The sequence below is a fragment of the Canis lupus genome, chromosome 21 (assembly GCF_003254725.2).
Source record: "Canis lupus dingo isolate Sandy chromosome 21, ASM325472v2, whole genome shotgun sequence".
Lineage (NCBI taxonomy): Eukaryota > Metazoa > Chordata > Mammalia > Carnivora > Canidae > Canis > Canis lupus.
The window spans coordinates 34925316-34941404 of NC_064263.1; the positions used below are offsets into that span (position 1 = coordinate 34925316).

Below are 16089 nucleotides of genomic sequence, written 5' to 3' on the forward strand. Positions count from 1 at the left end.
GTGCCCCTGTCCAGCTGTACTTCAGTTCCTGTGCCCATAGGAGAGTTTGTGGCATCACTACCCACCTTACCTTGAGTTTGCTTATATAGCTCGTGTGAGCAGCAAAACTCTGTTTTGACCAGGAAATGGATATTGGAATTCAGGGAAGACCAGGGCAATGGACCACAGGTGGGTCATCTATCCAAGGAGGCCAGACAAAGACTGACAGTGCCTGATATTCCACGGTCCTGACGACTTGTGGCAGGAATGCAGTGAACCCAATTAAGGGGTACGAAATGGAACAGCCAGAGGCACATGTGTGCTCTATGTATACCCTGTTCTTGACAGGGAGCAAGGAACAGAGTCCAGTTCTTTTCTCCTGAACTTCCTCTCCTCTACTGCGGTGAAGGCGTCTCAATCCCAAACTTGCAGTTTGTAGATCCTGAAGAAATATAAACCCTAGGCAGAGCCCCAGAAACATCTATGCAGAACATGCTCTTCTATAAAACAACTACTCGGCTTGCCTTTGTGAGGGAGCACATGTAAACACCCTCTATGAAGCTGAGGACTGTAATCCATTAGTGAGACCCTCGAGCTGCTGTCACAGGGAGAAAGGTCCAGAGAGCGCAGGTGTCAGACTTGGCTTTCTCCTAGGTTTTCAAAGCCATCCTCTGGGTGAGGACCTAGGTGGTACCTTTTGATAAAGGCCTCCCGGCTCTGTGTCATCCCTTCCCCATGAAGCAGGTGGTCTGTGGGTGCTGTGGGGACACACAGGCTGGGATGGGATCCTGGCTCCAGCTGTGTGGTCTTGGACAGAGAACACAACTCCTTCTTGTCTGTTTTCTTTTCTCTTAAATATGGATAGGACTGGTGCCCCCACCTCAGAGGATTGTTAGAAGGAGTAAGTGCAACAACACCCGCAGGTACGGAGTACAGGGCCTGGCAAATGGCAAATGTGCAGTAATTGTTAGCTATTCTCATGACCGCTGTAACCCTGCAGACAGCCACTAAGGGAAACCTGCTGTTAGAGCTGCATCTGTGTGCCAGCTACTGTGCTCAGCGCTTTCCACGGGTCACCCCATCTCATGCTCAGCAGAACCCAGCCAGGTTGGCAATATTCTCTCTTAAGGATTAGGAGCCGTGGCATAGCAAGTAGGTCTGCCTCACTTCCCTGGCTGTGATGCCGCTCCTGTGGCACGGACCCCTCCCCATACTGCCTCTACTTATGCTTTCTCTTAGTCTGGTTAAACCCCTCTCTTCCTTTGGTCTTCAGCTTCTCTGTCATTCTGCAAGTCTTTCCTGACTCAAGTGTGGGTGGAAGGCCATGGCCCTGTGCTCCACCAGCACCTCCATTTAAATTGTTGCTGCACTTAGTGTGCGTGTTCCTGGCACTTCTCCATGTGCCTGTCTCTCTCCCCTGTCTGACCAGGCCAGGTCTTGGTCTTTCTCATGGTCTCTGACATGGGCCAGCCCAGCACATGGCAGACAGTCAATATACACGTGGAAGGAATGAATGAAGATAGTGAACAAAGGAATGGCATTCCCAGATGAATGACACTGGCAAGTGGGCAAGTGACAAGTTCTTCCCATCATCCAGATGGGGACAATCCTGAGACTGAAAAATGCCCATGAGATGGTATGACTGTAGCTTTTAAGGTTTTGTAAATTGTCGGGATTACACAGGGAGTGAATGGCAAAGCTAACATTCAGAAGCCGGGCATGTCTGTTTCTAGATGCTGCTCCAACTCTGCTGTCAGCACTAGAGCTGGGATTAATCCAAAGACCCCCATGGGGCTCAATGATCCAGGGGAAACCCATGCCCACACAATGGGGCCCACAGGCCCTTCTGCCCGCAGGTGTCATTAATGGGACCTATTAGTGGATTAATGGGCTAGGTTATAGACTTGACCCCGGCCCCACTGAGAGTCCCAGGAGGTTATTTGACCTGAGCAATGTAGTTTGGCATAAGTCAGAACGGAAAAAGTAAAAAGAAACTCTACCCCTGAGAGGACATCTGGTCTCTGCATTTCAGAATAAAAATAATCACCAGGAAGAATGACTCAGCCTCAGCAAATCCTCTTGCTCTTGCGGCTAAGCCTGCTTTGCCCATCTTCACCCTATTGCCCCCATTAAGAGTTCATTACGCTCCTTGACAAGCAAGCGTGGCTCTGCTCTGTCCAAGCCCTGCCTGTGGAGGAGCCAGAAGGGAGGGGAGGTGGCTGGGCCCCAAACAGCAGCTGGTAGATGAACACGTGGGGGGTCAGATACCTCCGCCAGCCCCAGGGATGGCTGCATGGCTCAGTCCTTTGGGATGGTGAGAGAATGACTTCTCAGCACATAGGAGTAAAAACAGCTTGAACTAGGGACTCAGACAGATCCACATCACAACCTTGTATATGCCACTTACTATTTGATCAGCTAAAGGTTTCTGGGTGTGGCAGTAAAAGGGCCATATGGTAAACCTGCTGTACGTGTCATTCAGATGAGACCCTTTTGCTTGGAAGACAAGGATACCTTTGATCAAAACCCAGAACTGCAATGGCCACACACACACACACACACACACACACACACACACACCCCTCCACTGTTGCTTTCCCACTGATACTGTTCAGCTACAACGACAGCTTGGTGAGAACATGAATCTAGAAGCTGGCCCTGGCTTGGTTTCTCCAGAGCCACAGCAGCATAACCATCCTCTCTGGATTGGGTTCAAGCATGGCCAAGCATCACTCACAACTTGCTATGGGCAGAGTGTGGGGGCACCAGCAACAGCTGGTCCTCAGAACGGCCCTGGGGAGGGAGATGGGACTGACGGGCACTTCACAGACAACAGCATATGGAGTTTCAGGTAATAGCCAGGTGGCACCAGCTAAGTTTTCTGGCACCCGAATTACACCAGCCTGAGAAGTAAAGACGGAAGGGGCCACTGAGTAACTTCCTCAGGATGTGTCAACCATGCCGTAGAAACTTTTGTGGGAGAATATGACCCCCTCCTACAGGTTGGCCTTCTAGACAACAGAGGTCTGATGGGGGATACGGGGATTCCTGGGATCCTGGCTCTGTGTTCTGGAGAATCCAAGATGTTAAAGTTGGGAGGCCCACAGAGAACACGGAGGCCAATCTTCAGCAAGCGTTCTTCTTCCCCTCCCAGGCAGATGCTCTGCGTGATACATTCCTGCTGAGGCAGGCCTTGAACTCAGTTCTGATCACAGCTCATCCAAGGAAGAGGCCTCAGTTCTTCCTTCAAGTTTTATCCCGGGATATCCAAAAGGCCTGAGGGAATACTCTCCAAAGGGAAGAAGCAGAGTGATATCAGAAGCCGATGTTTTAGACTCAGTTTCTCCATCGATGACCTACGTGAACATGGGAAGGTCACTTTGCCTTTCTGTTTCCTCGTGTAACATGGCAGCAGTCCTCTATGTAGGTTTGAGAGCTTATAACTGTCAGCAGAAAAGCTCTATGTGTTCAGGAAGCAAAAACCAGATGAGATATCAAAAAAATCAATCAGCTATCATTGAAAATACTTTGAGCTGAATGGTCCTGAGATCATTGGGAGAATGGTAGTTTGTCATAGTCAAAGCATCTTAACTTGAGACAGAACATGCAAATTGTCAGGATATATGATATTTATGTATCTTAGGCTTTTTTCTACTCTAGGAGCACAGTATTATTTTGCCCCATAGGAAGAAACAGCGGCCCATAGATGTTAAGACACTTGACTGACAAGTGGCTTGGCCAAGATTGGTACTGGGTCTTTCTGGATCCAAACCCTGTGCTCTGCCCTCCATTGGTGTGACTGCTCTGTGCCAACCAACAGGTGGGACTGAAACATCCCTCAAAATACAGTGAACCAGGGAAGGTTACGTTCCAGAACTCCTTTCCTGGAGGCCGTGTGCATGAGTGGAGAGTGTAAGCCCTTAGACAGGGGAGCATGCGGGCTGGTTGCTAGAACTCTGGCACTCACTCTGGGGAACAGTGGGTGTTTTTTATGTTACCTTGCAAGGCTACCCTAACTGCAGGTTTTTGTTTTAATAAGTAGAACATGCAGGTTTGAAGCTAGAGCTAAATTGCTTAAGACTCTAAAGGAGAGACTTTAGAACAAGGGAACAGAAAGGTTTGGCTATGACACCAAAGGCTGCCCCCTGTCCACTGGTCTACCGGAGATCCCATGTGGGAGGCTGTGTCCGATCTGCTGGTCTACCAGAGTTCCCACATGCGAGGCTGTGTCCCGTCTGATGGTCCACCAGAGGTCCCACATAGGAGGTTGCCCCTTGTCTGCTGGTCTACCAGAGGTCCCACATGGGAGGCTGTGTCCTATCTTCTGGTCTACAGAGGTCCCACATGGGAGTCTGTGTCCCATCTGCTGGTCTACCAGAGTTCCCACATGGGAGGCTGCGTCCTGTCCACTGGTCTACCAGAGGTCCCACATGGGAGGCTGTGTCCCATCTCCTGGTCTATAGAGGTCCCACATGGGAGGCTGTGTCCCAACTGCTGGTCTACCAGAGGTCCCACATGGGAGGCTGCCCCTTGTCCTGCTGGTCTACCAGAGGTCTCATGTAGGAGACTAAAGGCTCCTTCAGTCCTTTCCCCCAACTCTAGCCCTCTGCCTGGCCATGCCCTCTGTGTCTGCGTGAAGCCCCGAGGGGATGCTTCTTACCACACCATAGGCGATGATGTCTGAGTACATCCTCATCTCTGGGTACACACTGACCAGGTACCATCGGAAAGTTTTGCACTGCAGCTGTTTTCTCAGAGCCTTCCTCGCCGTGATGTCCCCAATGTCGATCCCCGAGTCCTGCACAGGGACACAAATGCACAGATCCAGCCACCACTAGGGCGCAGCTTCTTCCCACCAAGGTTCCCAGACACTGTTTAGTGAAGGGAGGACATGGGAACTTAGTTCATTCATTTCCCCGCATGCCCTTAACCCCATGACTCTCCCCATGTGGACACTGAAAAATGGGGTCAGCACTGATGGGTACTGTCAGCTAAGGCCATTGCAAATAAATAGAAAAAAAGGAAAAGAAAAGCTGTGGTCCAGGGGTAGGTGAAAGAAACTGAAGCATACAGTCAGTGTACGGTTTTTTCCTACCTCATAAGAGATTCTGAGCTTTGGGGGGAGAGAGAGAGAGGGAAAGGGAGAGAGTTGAAGATGGATTGATATTAATCCAAACACTATTCCTAATAATTGCAACAGCAAAGGCTTGTAGAACACTTGTGAAGTGCGAGGTTCTGTTCTGTAGGCGTGCACGTATGTTTACATTAATGCATAGTGGTCTGTTTAAACCTATAGGGTTAGGACTGTTTTACAGATGCCAAGATGAGACAAAGAAAGGTTCAGGGACCTCTTGCCCAAAGTCCTACAGCTGATAAAATGTGGAGCTGAGATTTAAACCCCATTAACCTGAGTCTGGAGTTTGCACTTTTAACCTATGCTATGCATCTGGAAGAGCCTGCTGTTCTGCCTCCTAAAACCAAGAACCAAGTTCTTGTGGGAGAAACAGACTCTCTCTCAGCTTGGGGACCTTTGTGTAGAGAGTACTTGTGTCTCTCACTTCCCAGGGGTATCAGAAAGGTGGCCCCCTGAGCCATCACGGTACAGCAGGCAAGGAGTAGTGATGGAGACATGGATGTGTCCTTGAGTTAGCCCTCATGTTTCTGGTGGTCCCAGAGCAGAGGGGAGGACGCTGAGTCCCTGGGCCAGGACACCAGCCATTGAACAGGGTACAGAATCAGCCAAGGAAGGGATGATGCCACAGCAGAGGATGGTGAGGAGTCTCTGCAGCTGGAGATCAGATGGGGACTCAGTGAATCTCAGAGGATGACACCATGGAACCGGGGACCAGCGAGGTCCTGTGGTATCTCATAAGACAATATCCCAGAGTGGAGAGAGAGGAGGCCAGGGAGGTACAGCTCTCTCCCACTGACACTGCAGCTTGTGCGCTGGCTGTGTGAGCCCCCTGGTTCTAGTGTCAACTCTGGGGTCGAGTTCGTGGGCTTGGGAAGGTAATGAAATGGATAGAATTTACATTTGAAGTGTCTGAGAAAAATGGCAAAGATAGCTGCTCCACATATCTGTATGTGATTGGAACAAAGTATTTGGAACAAAGTATTTGGAATTAGACCATGGGGGCTCAACAGGAACAAAGTTAGATACGGAAGCAATATATTTATTTTTGCCCACCAGAACTTAGGTCATATAAAAATTTGAATCTGCTATGACCTGAGGGTTTAGGTTTCAGACTGCTAAGGTACAATGTCAGCAAGGACCTACCTTCTGAGTCCGTCTTAATGACCTCATCTATGATTTGCCTACTCCTCGGCTCCTGCCCAGAGCCCTCCCAGCAACTGCTACTTGGCCTTTCTCTTCCAGATTCAGGAAACACGTTCGACTAAACTCCGTGCCCCTGACCTACCACTGAGCCTGGCTATATGGACGAGGCCAGATTGAGAAAATATTTATGAAGTGTTGAACATAGCAATTGGCAATGAATGTGACCTACTCACTCCCCTCACTCCCCCCTCAAGGGATCTGTTAAGTATTAGCCCCTTAAGCTTCTCTGCACCTTATCCTTACAGCACACAGCTATTTGCCAGGACCCATGAAGGCCTTCCTCCTTCATGTTCTAATTGCCTTTATAAGAAAACAAATTAACACTTTGTCTCAGCTTTTATGGGAGGCCACCAGAAGAACCAGTCCCTGGAAGTCTTCCATGTTTTCTTAAATTCTGGGTTCCCATGGGAAGACTTTCTACACTTAGGATCAAGGGAAAGTTTGTCTCTCTCCTAATGGAAGGTGGGAGAACTATCCAACAGAGGTCCATATCTGCTTTAACTTCTAGGAGACTCAAGAATCAGTGTTTTGCCAGCTTATATTTCTGGATTTCATGCCCCTTTCTTCTTCCTGATTATTAGTTGACTTTTGCCTTTCTGTTTTAATGGTTTGGTATATCTGTACTGTGTGTTTAGTGTAAATTGCATCAAACTCTTTTCAGATTGGGGGCAGAAATGGAAAAATAAGCCAACTTGCTCAGAGAAGGTCACCAGGGCCCTTATTATTAAAAAACAAAACAAAACATATCTTCCTCCTTTGCCAAATACTGAGTGTGTTGAATAGTGTCTCCTGCAAAATTCGTGTCTACCCAGAACCTCTGAATGTGATCTTATTTGGAAATAAGTTGAATTCATTAGAATTCATTAGAGATCTGTAGATGAAATCATTCTGCATTTAAGACGAGCACTAAATGCAATGACCACTATCTTTATAAGAGAGGGGAGGGGGACGTTTGAACATGGAGAGACATACAGACAGAAGCCAAGACTAGAGTGATGCATTTACAAAGCAAGGAATGCCAGGAGCCACCAAAAGCTGGAAGACGCAAGAAATATCGTCCCCTAGAGCCTCCAGAGGAAGCACAGTACTGCCAGTACCTTGATTTTGGTTTTCTGGCCTCCAGAACAGTGAGAGAATAAAATTCTGTTGTTCAAAGCCACTCAATTTGCAGTAATTTGTTATGGCAGTCCTCGGAAACTTAATATATTCAGCCACACAAAAAGCTGTCTGGTATTCCTGCCTGTGTGTGCAGCCACGCACAGTCTCTTGTAGCCAAACCCAAAGGAGGGCCATCACCCATGCACCATGGTGAGTCATCGCTGGCACTCAGCCTGTCTTTGGGCCAGAAGCAGGAGTAGGTCTAGAGTTCCTGAGTTCTGTGTAGGAAAATATCGACGCTTTGGTACAGGCTAACTTTCCGTTTGTTGATAAACAAACTGATTTCCAATTAAAGTAGAAGGGATGCCAGAGCTGGAGGCTCTTCTGGCCTTCCAAAAGCTTAGGACTGAACATGGTAAGGAAGTAGGTGAAAGAGCTGCTCTGGCGGGCACACAGCCTGGGGAGGACTCAGCAGAGAAGGCAACCAGGGAGGATGGTGGCCCAGCAAGGGCATTTCATTTTTTTATTTTTTAATTTCTTTTAAGATTTTATTTATTTATTCATGAGAGACACAGATAGAGAGAGAGAGGCAGAGACACAGAGGAGAAGTAGGCTCCATGCAGGGAGCCGGACGTGGGACTCAATCCTGGGACTCCAGGATCATGCCCTGGGCCAAAGGCAGGTGCCAAACCGCTGAGCCACCCAGGGATCCCCAGCAAGGGCATTTTAAAGCTGGGGTGGGAAGGCAGAGGGCATAAGCAAGGCCGGCCACAATAAGAGGTAATACTCATCTGGTGCTTTTTCTATTCGCCGAGCACTGATCAAGTGTTTACATACACTAACTTATATAATTCTCAGGGCAGCCACAGGGCAGGGTCGAAGGGGTCCAGCTCTATACCTACAGCTGGGATGCTGTAGACCAAAGGTGAGGTAAACAGGTAACGGATGTGCTTGTGGCTGAGCACAAGGTGTTGGGACACCACCACATCAAGGGCAGCCGGGAAAACATAGATGGCACGGAGCACCACGCTTCCTCCCTCTTCTTTCTTTGTCATCTGGTCTTCAGGAGGTGTCAGGCATTGTCCTAAGCACAGAGAACATACAAATACGTGCCTACAAATAGGAAGAAGATACAGACTTTGCCTGAAAGGAGAATCTGGAAGATCCAGACAAGTAAACAGCGTGAAGACGTAGGGAAGCAGAAGAGGAAGGAGCCCTTAGTCCCTTTCATTGTGTGGGACACCCGGGATGGTGAGCAGTCACAGAAGGCTTCCTGGAGTAGGTGACACTCAAGGTGGATTTGGAAAGACTAGCAGAATTAGCTCAACTCCTATCACTCAAACTTGGCAGCCCCAAACCAGCACCTGGAAAGTTTGTGGGTTTTTGTTTTTTTTTTTAACAGATGCTGGCACCACTCCACACCTACTCATCAGAATCTCTCAGGATGGGACCCAGAATCAGTATTTTTTAAAAAGCTCTTTAAGTGATTCTGATACAGTTGGCCTGCAGATGTGCTTTTAGGAGCCACTGACCAAGGGAGAAAGGAATTACATACACTGCCAGCAGATCCATTTGTTAATAAGCATTAGTGAGGTTTCACTGAGCTCTGACTATGTACCCTGCCTTGTGCGAGGCCTGGTGACACAAAAATGAGGAGTACAATCTGTCCCCAGAAAGCCTGGAGTCTAACGCAGTGGTTCCCAGCCCTGGATGGACATTAGAGCCTCTGAAGAGCTTTCCAAAAGATGATTCCTGGTCCCCTTCCAAACCAATTAAGTCATAATCTCTGGGGCTGGAGCACAAGCGATTTTAAAGTTCAGCCAGATTTGAGAGCCCATGGTTTAATGAGAGAGAGAGAGAGAGAGAGAGAGAGAGAGAGAGAGAGAAGGAGAGAGAAGGAGAGAGAAAGAAAGAGAGACTTTTACACAACAGAACATTCTTTTACAGGGTGGTGATGCAATGATAGAGACATGCGGGCAAAGGGGGCATTTTCTCCCACTGAGGCTGACTCCCTAGAGGAGGGGTCACTGGTGCTGGGTCTAACAGGCCAGAGGGAAACGGGGAGGAGACTGGGGAAGAGGCAGCGGGTAGGGAATTCCAAGCCGAGGGGACAAAATGAGCCAACACACGGAGGGAAGAAAGCGTGGAATGGACTGGGGCTCTCGCTGTCCATTCCCCCCACGGACTCCAGAGCAGGGTGGGTGCGGCGGGCTGGAGGCAGGCAGAGGGGAAAGCGTGTCAAACACCCGGCTTTCTGCCTGCTTTTGTGCCCTGCGGAGAGTCCTTTAAAGATTTTAAGCATCCTTTAATGACGTGGTCGCTGTGAGTTTTTGGGGTTTTTTAAAATAACTTTGGGTAGTATGGGGGCTAGATTTGAAGGGGATGAGCTTGGGAAACTAGTCAGAGGCTCCTGCAGAGGAAGGGACAAGGCTTGCACTCAGATGTGAGGGGGGAGACACGGACAGGAGAGCTCGGTGATGGGCTGGCAATGGGGTTTGGGGGAAAGATGCTCAGTTTCAAGCTCCTAGATCTGGGCAGACGGTGCTATCCTAGACTGTGATGGGGAGGAAGAACAGGAACTGCTCTGGGGGGGGAAGATGTTCTCCGTTTTGCCAGACTGAGACTAAAGTGCCCGAGGGAGCAGCTGGGGATGTGCGGCTGTGGGTCTGACGCTTCAGGCAGAAGTCAGGGCTGGAGATCTTAGTTAGGAAGTTATCAGCAGGTAGGTGGGAGAAGCGCCCAGTGACAGATGGGACCACCAGGGAGATGATGTACAATGAGAGTGGCTGGCCAAGGATGGATCCCTGGGAGCTTAACTTAAGCATCCGAGGGAGGTGAGAGTCACCCACAAGGGAATTAAGAGCAATCGGAGAGAGATGGGGATATGCTGGGGTGTGGTGTCATGGGGCCAAGTGAGTATAGAGTTTCAAGGGAAAGCTGTCATCCCGTTGAAGACTTTAAAATGTCCATTAAGCAGTTAGGATCCTTTGTCACCAGCAGTTTTGGTGCAATCCCAGGATGTGGCTTGAGAAGTGAATGGAGGGGAAAAGGTGTTGACTCTTTCCAGAAGCCTGAGAAGAGGTAAGTGAGGAGATCTGCATAAAGCAGGGGAAAGTGGGGGTCAGGGAATAGATTTTGAGAAAACACACTGACCTCTTCCTTCTCCACCTGAGACTTTATTCTGGACACTCCCATCCCTCTTCTGCCTTTCTTGAGTTCACACCTTCTCCTCCCACCTATTTGATTGGGTTTGAATCACTCCCCTGCAGAGTCACAGACATACACCAAGTTTGATCATTTTCTAATTGCTTGTTTCACTTGGTTCTCTGCCATTCAATGGATTTACTGTCCATTTCCACATCTGGCAGCCACAATGCGAGAGAGTAGTCTAAAAGGTGTGCAGTTTTGAGGTCTGGAAAGAAGGGGGCCAGGAATATGGACAAGACTTGGCGAACGGACTGGGGATCTCTGATGCTTTACTGCTAAGTTCCTGGGGGACTTTCCATGTGTTCTTAACATTTTGCTATCAAAGGACACCCACAGTGGTACTTAGCATGCTCCCCAGAATACTGTGATCCAACGCCCACAGCCACAGATGGGACCAGAAGGCACTGCTGTTTCCCTAGAAACACTCCCACAGTCAGGGATGCAATCCTGGGGCTGGTTCATTAGAGTTGCCTGCACCCTGGCTGGTACTTCTCGGCTCCTCATTCTTTCTACTGCTAAAATGTCACTGGTTCCGGAGTCTACATCTTAACCCAAGCCTCCTCCTCCATGATGGTGGTGGTAATGGGGGTGCTGCCCAAAAGCTCCTGCGCATGGCCCAGGCTATTTTCTCAATCACTTAGCCAGAGCAGTATTAGCTAGGTGTAGAGATCAGGGAATAGGGCCTTCATATGGAAACTTCAGGCAAAAATCAATCATGTCCCTATTAGGAAGAAAGAACTGAAGCTTTTTAAAGGACTCCCAAGGGGAAAGAAGGAGGTCATGCAGTCAACAGCTGTCTCAGACACTGCAACATAAGCAACGATCTCCAGGCAGACAGGCTGGTAAGCAGGTTGGGATCCCGCGGCTGGCATCTGTTGGGTTTTCCCAATTCAGTGGTCTAAGGTCATTTCCATATGACACATGGCAAGGCTGAACGAATCTACTAGAGAAACAATGCTTTTTTTCTGGCACTTCTTAAGTGTCGGTGACAAGAAGGATAGAGGACAGTAGCAAGCCACGGTGAGATTCTGTGAAGGTCAGAAACAGCCTATGAATGTCCAGAACACTTCCCTTCTCCTCTTGAGATTCCCTGTAAGAGTGTATCCCCTCCGCATGCACGTGGTTCAAGAAATCCTAGAGGCATATGGGTGTTTCTTATCACTCTGCTCAAAGGTTCCATGGAGAAGCCTGATCCCAGTCTACAGGGAGATTAAGGGGCGTTTTGTGAATTCTGATATATTTGTATAGCAGAGAAGCTGAGGACCTGGGAACATGAAGTAAACTTGGAGCCACCTCTTACATTCTCACTTAATTATTTATTAAAAAGATTTTATTTATTTGAGAGAGAGAGAGTGAGTGAGCATGAATGGGGGGAGGAGCAGAGGGAAAGGGAGAAGCAGACTCCCGGCTGAATGTGGAGCTCCATGAGAGGCTCAATCCCAGGACCCTGAGATCATGACCTGAGTCAAAGACAGACACCCAACTGACTGAGCCACCCAGGAGCTTCCCAATGTTCTCATTTAAAATGAGGATACTGGGCAGCCCCGGTGGCGCAGCGGTTTAGCACCGCCTGCAGCCCAGGGCGTGATCCTGGAGACCCTGGATCGAGTCCCGCGTCAGGCTCTCTGTATGATGCCTGCTTCTCCCTCTGCCTGTGTCTCTGCCTCTCTCTCTCTCTCTCTCTCTCTGTCTCTATGAATAAATAAAATCTTAAAAAAAAAAAGATAAAATGAGGATACTGATGGGGCACCTGGGTGGCTCAGTCGGTTAAGGGTCCAACTTTTGGTTTCAGTTCAGGTTGTGATCTCAGGGTCATGGGATCGGGCCCACATTGGGCTGTGCACTCAGCCTTGAGTCTGCTTGGGGTTCTCTCTCCCTTTCCCTCTGCCCCTCCCCCTGTTCATGCTCACTCACTCTCTCTCTCTCAAATAAATAAAATCTTTTAAAATAAATAAACCATAAATAAAATAAAATAAAATAAAATAAAATAAAATAAAATAAAATAAAATAAAATAAAATAAAATAAAATAAGGATACTGAGGTCAGGAGAGAAGAAGTCTCCCATTAAGCATGCTGTCCAGGGATGTGGGTGGGGTAAGACATGGCTTAATGCCTCTTTTCTTCCACATGTGGTATGTCAGGGAGTTGAGAGTCTACTCTAGCATGGGTAACAAAACTCTGGTTCATCCATGGGAAGAAGGATTTAGTCCCATATTTTTTGTTTTTGTGTTTGTTTCCCCAGAAAAGCCCCCAAAACCCATCCACAGGGGCTTCCTACCTCTTGGGGTATGTTCCATGCCATGTAGACATGGCTTTTAAATTCATCCATCCAGACTTCAGCCACCCTGAGAGCATTCCTGCGGACATGGGCCGTGAGGTCCTCGGTGTAGGGCTTGTGGGCTCGCTCAATGTGGGCAATCCGCGAGCATGGCAGGACCTCCACGCTGCCGCCACACTGCCATACCTGTAGAAGACACAGAGCCACTCATCAGTGCCTGGACCCGACTCTGAGCCACTAAACCAGACCACAGGTGCCCATGCAACCTGAGCATGGGCAACTCCAGCTCTCTTCATCTTGTCTCCTCAGACCACTGTCTGCAAAGGCAGTGAGCTCTATCCTATTTGTACTCCTATAGAGGGAAGATTATTGAGTCATTTTGTCTTGTTTCTTGTTGCTATGGATTTACAAGCAAAGAATTAATGCACCTTCTCTTTCTATTCTTTCCACTCCGCAAAGAGGAGATTAAATGTTTTGTGACCAAAGATCTGAGTTCTCTTTGCTCCTGGTGGAGAAGTTAACAAAAATTTTCAGAAAGGTCTCTGCAGCCACGCTTGACATGGAGGAAGCAGCAGAGACTCCCAGCAGAGATAGCATCCTTAAATGGACCACAGGGGTCTGGACACAGGTTAGTGATCATCAGAGGGAGAGAGCCAGGTGTCCGTCTCTAGGTCCATCTGTCCTCAGGTTTGAGTTCTGATAGAACCCAAGAGAGGGGGAGAGACAAAGAAGGGAACCCTGTGAAACTTCTCTCTGACCTCAGTGACTAAGAGCTTGAACTAGGTGCAATTTTATTTAAAGGAAAAATGATCTTCTATTCCGAGTGTCAAGGGACAATGTCTTAGAAGTCTTGCCACAATCATTCCAGTCACTCTGAACTTTCAGTGTTCTGGAATGTGCATATCCTTTTGTACCCTTAGGTTTTTGCCTATCCTATTTGTCATTTTAGAATGCCACTCCTTCTCCAGATGAAAAAATATAATCTCTCAAGATTTTGGTCACATGACCTCTCTGTTGCAGGGTCTTTGTGAAATTCTTGGGGCAGAGCCAATTGCTCCCTTCTCTGGCCCTCAAAGCTCTTGGTATCACAACTTCCTGCTTAACTATGAGCCTCCCTCCTTTCCTCTCTCTGTGTTCCTAGATGGAAGAACCAGGATCTCACCCACTTCTCATCTCTAGCACCTGACACAAGGCCTGGGACATATAGGTACTTTGTAAGTACTTGTTGAATAAATATATGGATGATGATATTTAATCGCTCAATCAATAAGTGGTTGATGCTTAATAAACATGAGATGAATCTGAAATACTTGAGCAGAGCTGATAAATGAGGCTTCTGAGGGAAAACAGTCATCCCCTCTTGGCGGACAGCAGTGGCTGCCTGTCAGGCACTGTCAGCTGGACAGTTTGGTACATAATGTTCACACTTATAACAGGTATCCATCAATGACCATAAGTCTTCATCCAAGATGAGGTCAACTTTGTTTTTTCTTTCTTTCTTTTTTTCTTCAAGTATAGTTAACATACTTAGTTTTAGGTGTATAATGTAATGATTCAACAATTCTATACATTTCTCAGTGTTCATCAAGATAAGTGGACTCTAGGGTCACCTTTTTTTTTTAAGATTTTATTTATTTTTTCATGAAACACACAGAGAGAGAGAGGGAGGCAGAGACACAGGCAGAGGGAGAAGTAGGCTCCATGCAGGGAGCCCGACGCAGGACTTGATCCTGGGACTCCAGGATCACGCCCTGCGCTGAAGGTGGCACTAAACTGCTGAGCCACCGGGGCTGCCCCAGGGTCACCTTTGAATTTCCCTTAATTACCCCTGAGTTAGGAACAGAATGCTTTCTATTCTGCCTGTTTTGTACCAGTAGGTTGGTCTCTAGGGACTGTCAGAGTTAGAAAGCAACTGATCACCTTTCTACTTTCTGAGCTTATCTTGCATTTAGTATATTATTTAGGACCACTGGAAGGGAAACCAGCGCTCCCACTGGGTATCTCCCATGTGCCAGGTACTGGACTATGCATGTGGGCAGGCGGCACAGTGTGGTGGTTATGAGCAGAAGATTTGGAACCAGACTACTTGGATTTAAATCCTGGCTCTGTTTCACACTAGCTGCATGACCTTGGGTGAGTCACTCGATCTCACTGTGTTTCAGTTTCCTCCTGTCAAATGGGGATTATAATAGCACCTCTCTCATGAGGTTACCAAGGAGATTAAAGTGATTATACACAGAGTGCTTAGAAAAATGCCTGGCACATAATAAACATGCCATCAGCTCAGCCATTACTATACAAATTATGTTCAGCAGGCTCTTCGGAATAACCCTGTGAGGCAGTTGTTAATGTCTCCAGTTCCAAATGGGGAAACTGAGACTCAAGACTGTCCCTTGGCCAAGGCCACACAGCTGGTACTGAAGACAAAAGGATCTGTTTGATCCCCAGTGAAGCTCACGGAAGAGGGGAAGCCATGGAAGGCCTCAGGCTGTGTAGCTTCATTTCCATGACCTATACATGCTGGGGATCATGCTGACTTCCAATTCACTTTGCTCAGATTTGCAATGAAAGCCTGTGAATATTCCGAATATGTTATTGACAACACAAAGAGTCGGGGTAATTATTCTTTTGCAACTGGAAGGGAGGCTATTACTTGGCATATTTCAGCAACACAACACAGAACATGATTCATAACAAAGCTCTTTTATTACAAGACCTGTTTCTCAAAGAGTCTGTTCACCATTTCACCTTAGAGTGGGCGCATCTGCCGAGGTTCTGATCAGAAGGGTGGCGGCTGCCCCTCCCATCCGCCTGGAGTGCACAGGACAAGGAACCGTGTGATCTCACTGGTGGGTCTCAAACCCACTCCTGTTTTCCTTCATTATGGCCACCGCCCCTGTCCAGACCATTGTCATGTCTCATCTAGACTCTGCAACAGACTCCAAACAACTGATCTCCCTCCTCCCTCCTGGCTCCTCCAGGCTCTTCTCCTCCCAGCAGCCAGAGTGATCTTTCCAAGGTGTCAAGTGGACCACCTCCCCCCTGTACCCTACCAGCACAGTCCCGAGGCTCCTGGGGCCCAGGCCTGCCCACCGCCCCCAGCCCAGGGCTTGCTTCCCAAGCACTCTATGCCATAGCCACGCTGACATTTTTTCACTTTGCCCAGCATGGTTTGTTCTCCCAACCCTGG

The 16089-nt window shown here is 48.3% G+C and overlaps 1 protein-coding gene across 5 annotated transcripts in view; it reads right to left on the reverse strand.

Annotated features, from left to right (window-relative positions):
* GALNT18 (polypeptide N-acetylgalactosaminyltransferase 18) overlaps positions 1 to 16089 on the reverse strand; it is a 338094-nt gene that overhangs the window by 47794 nt on the left and 274211 nt on the right. For 3 of the 5 annotated variants that reach the window (XM_025459490.3, XM_025459492.3, XM_025459491.3), the window contains 2 exons: positions 12900 to 13085; positions 4640 to 4777 (listed from right to left, as the gene is read on the reverse strand). In XM_025459490.3, the coding sequence (XP_025315275.1) occupies positions 4640 to 4777; positions 12900 to 13085 (324 nt within the window). The remainder of the gene's footprint in view (positions 1 to 4639; positions 4778 to 12899; positions 13086 to 16089) is intronic. The other 2 variants (XM_049098823.1, XM_049098824.1) reach the window with 1 other exon arrangement.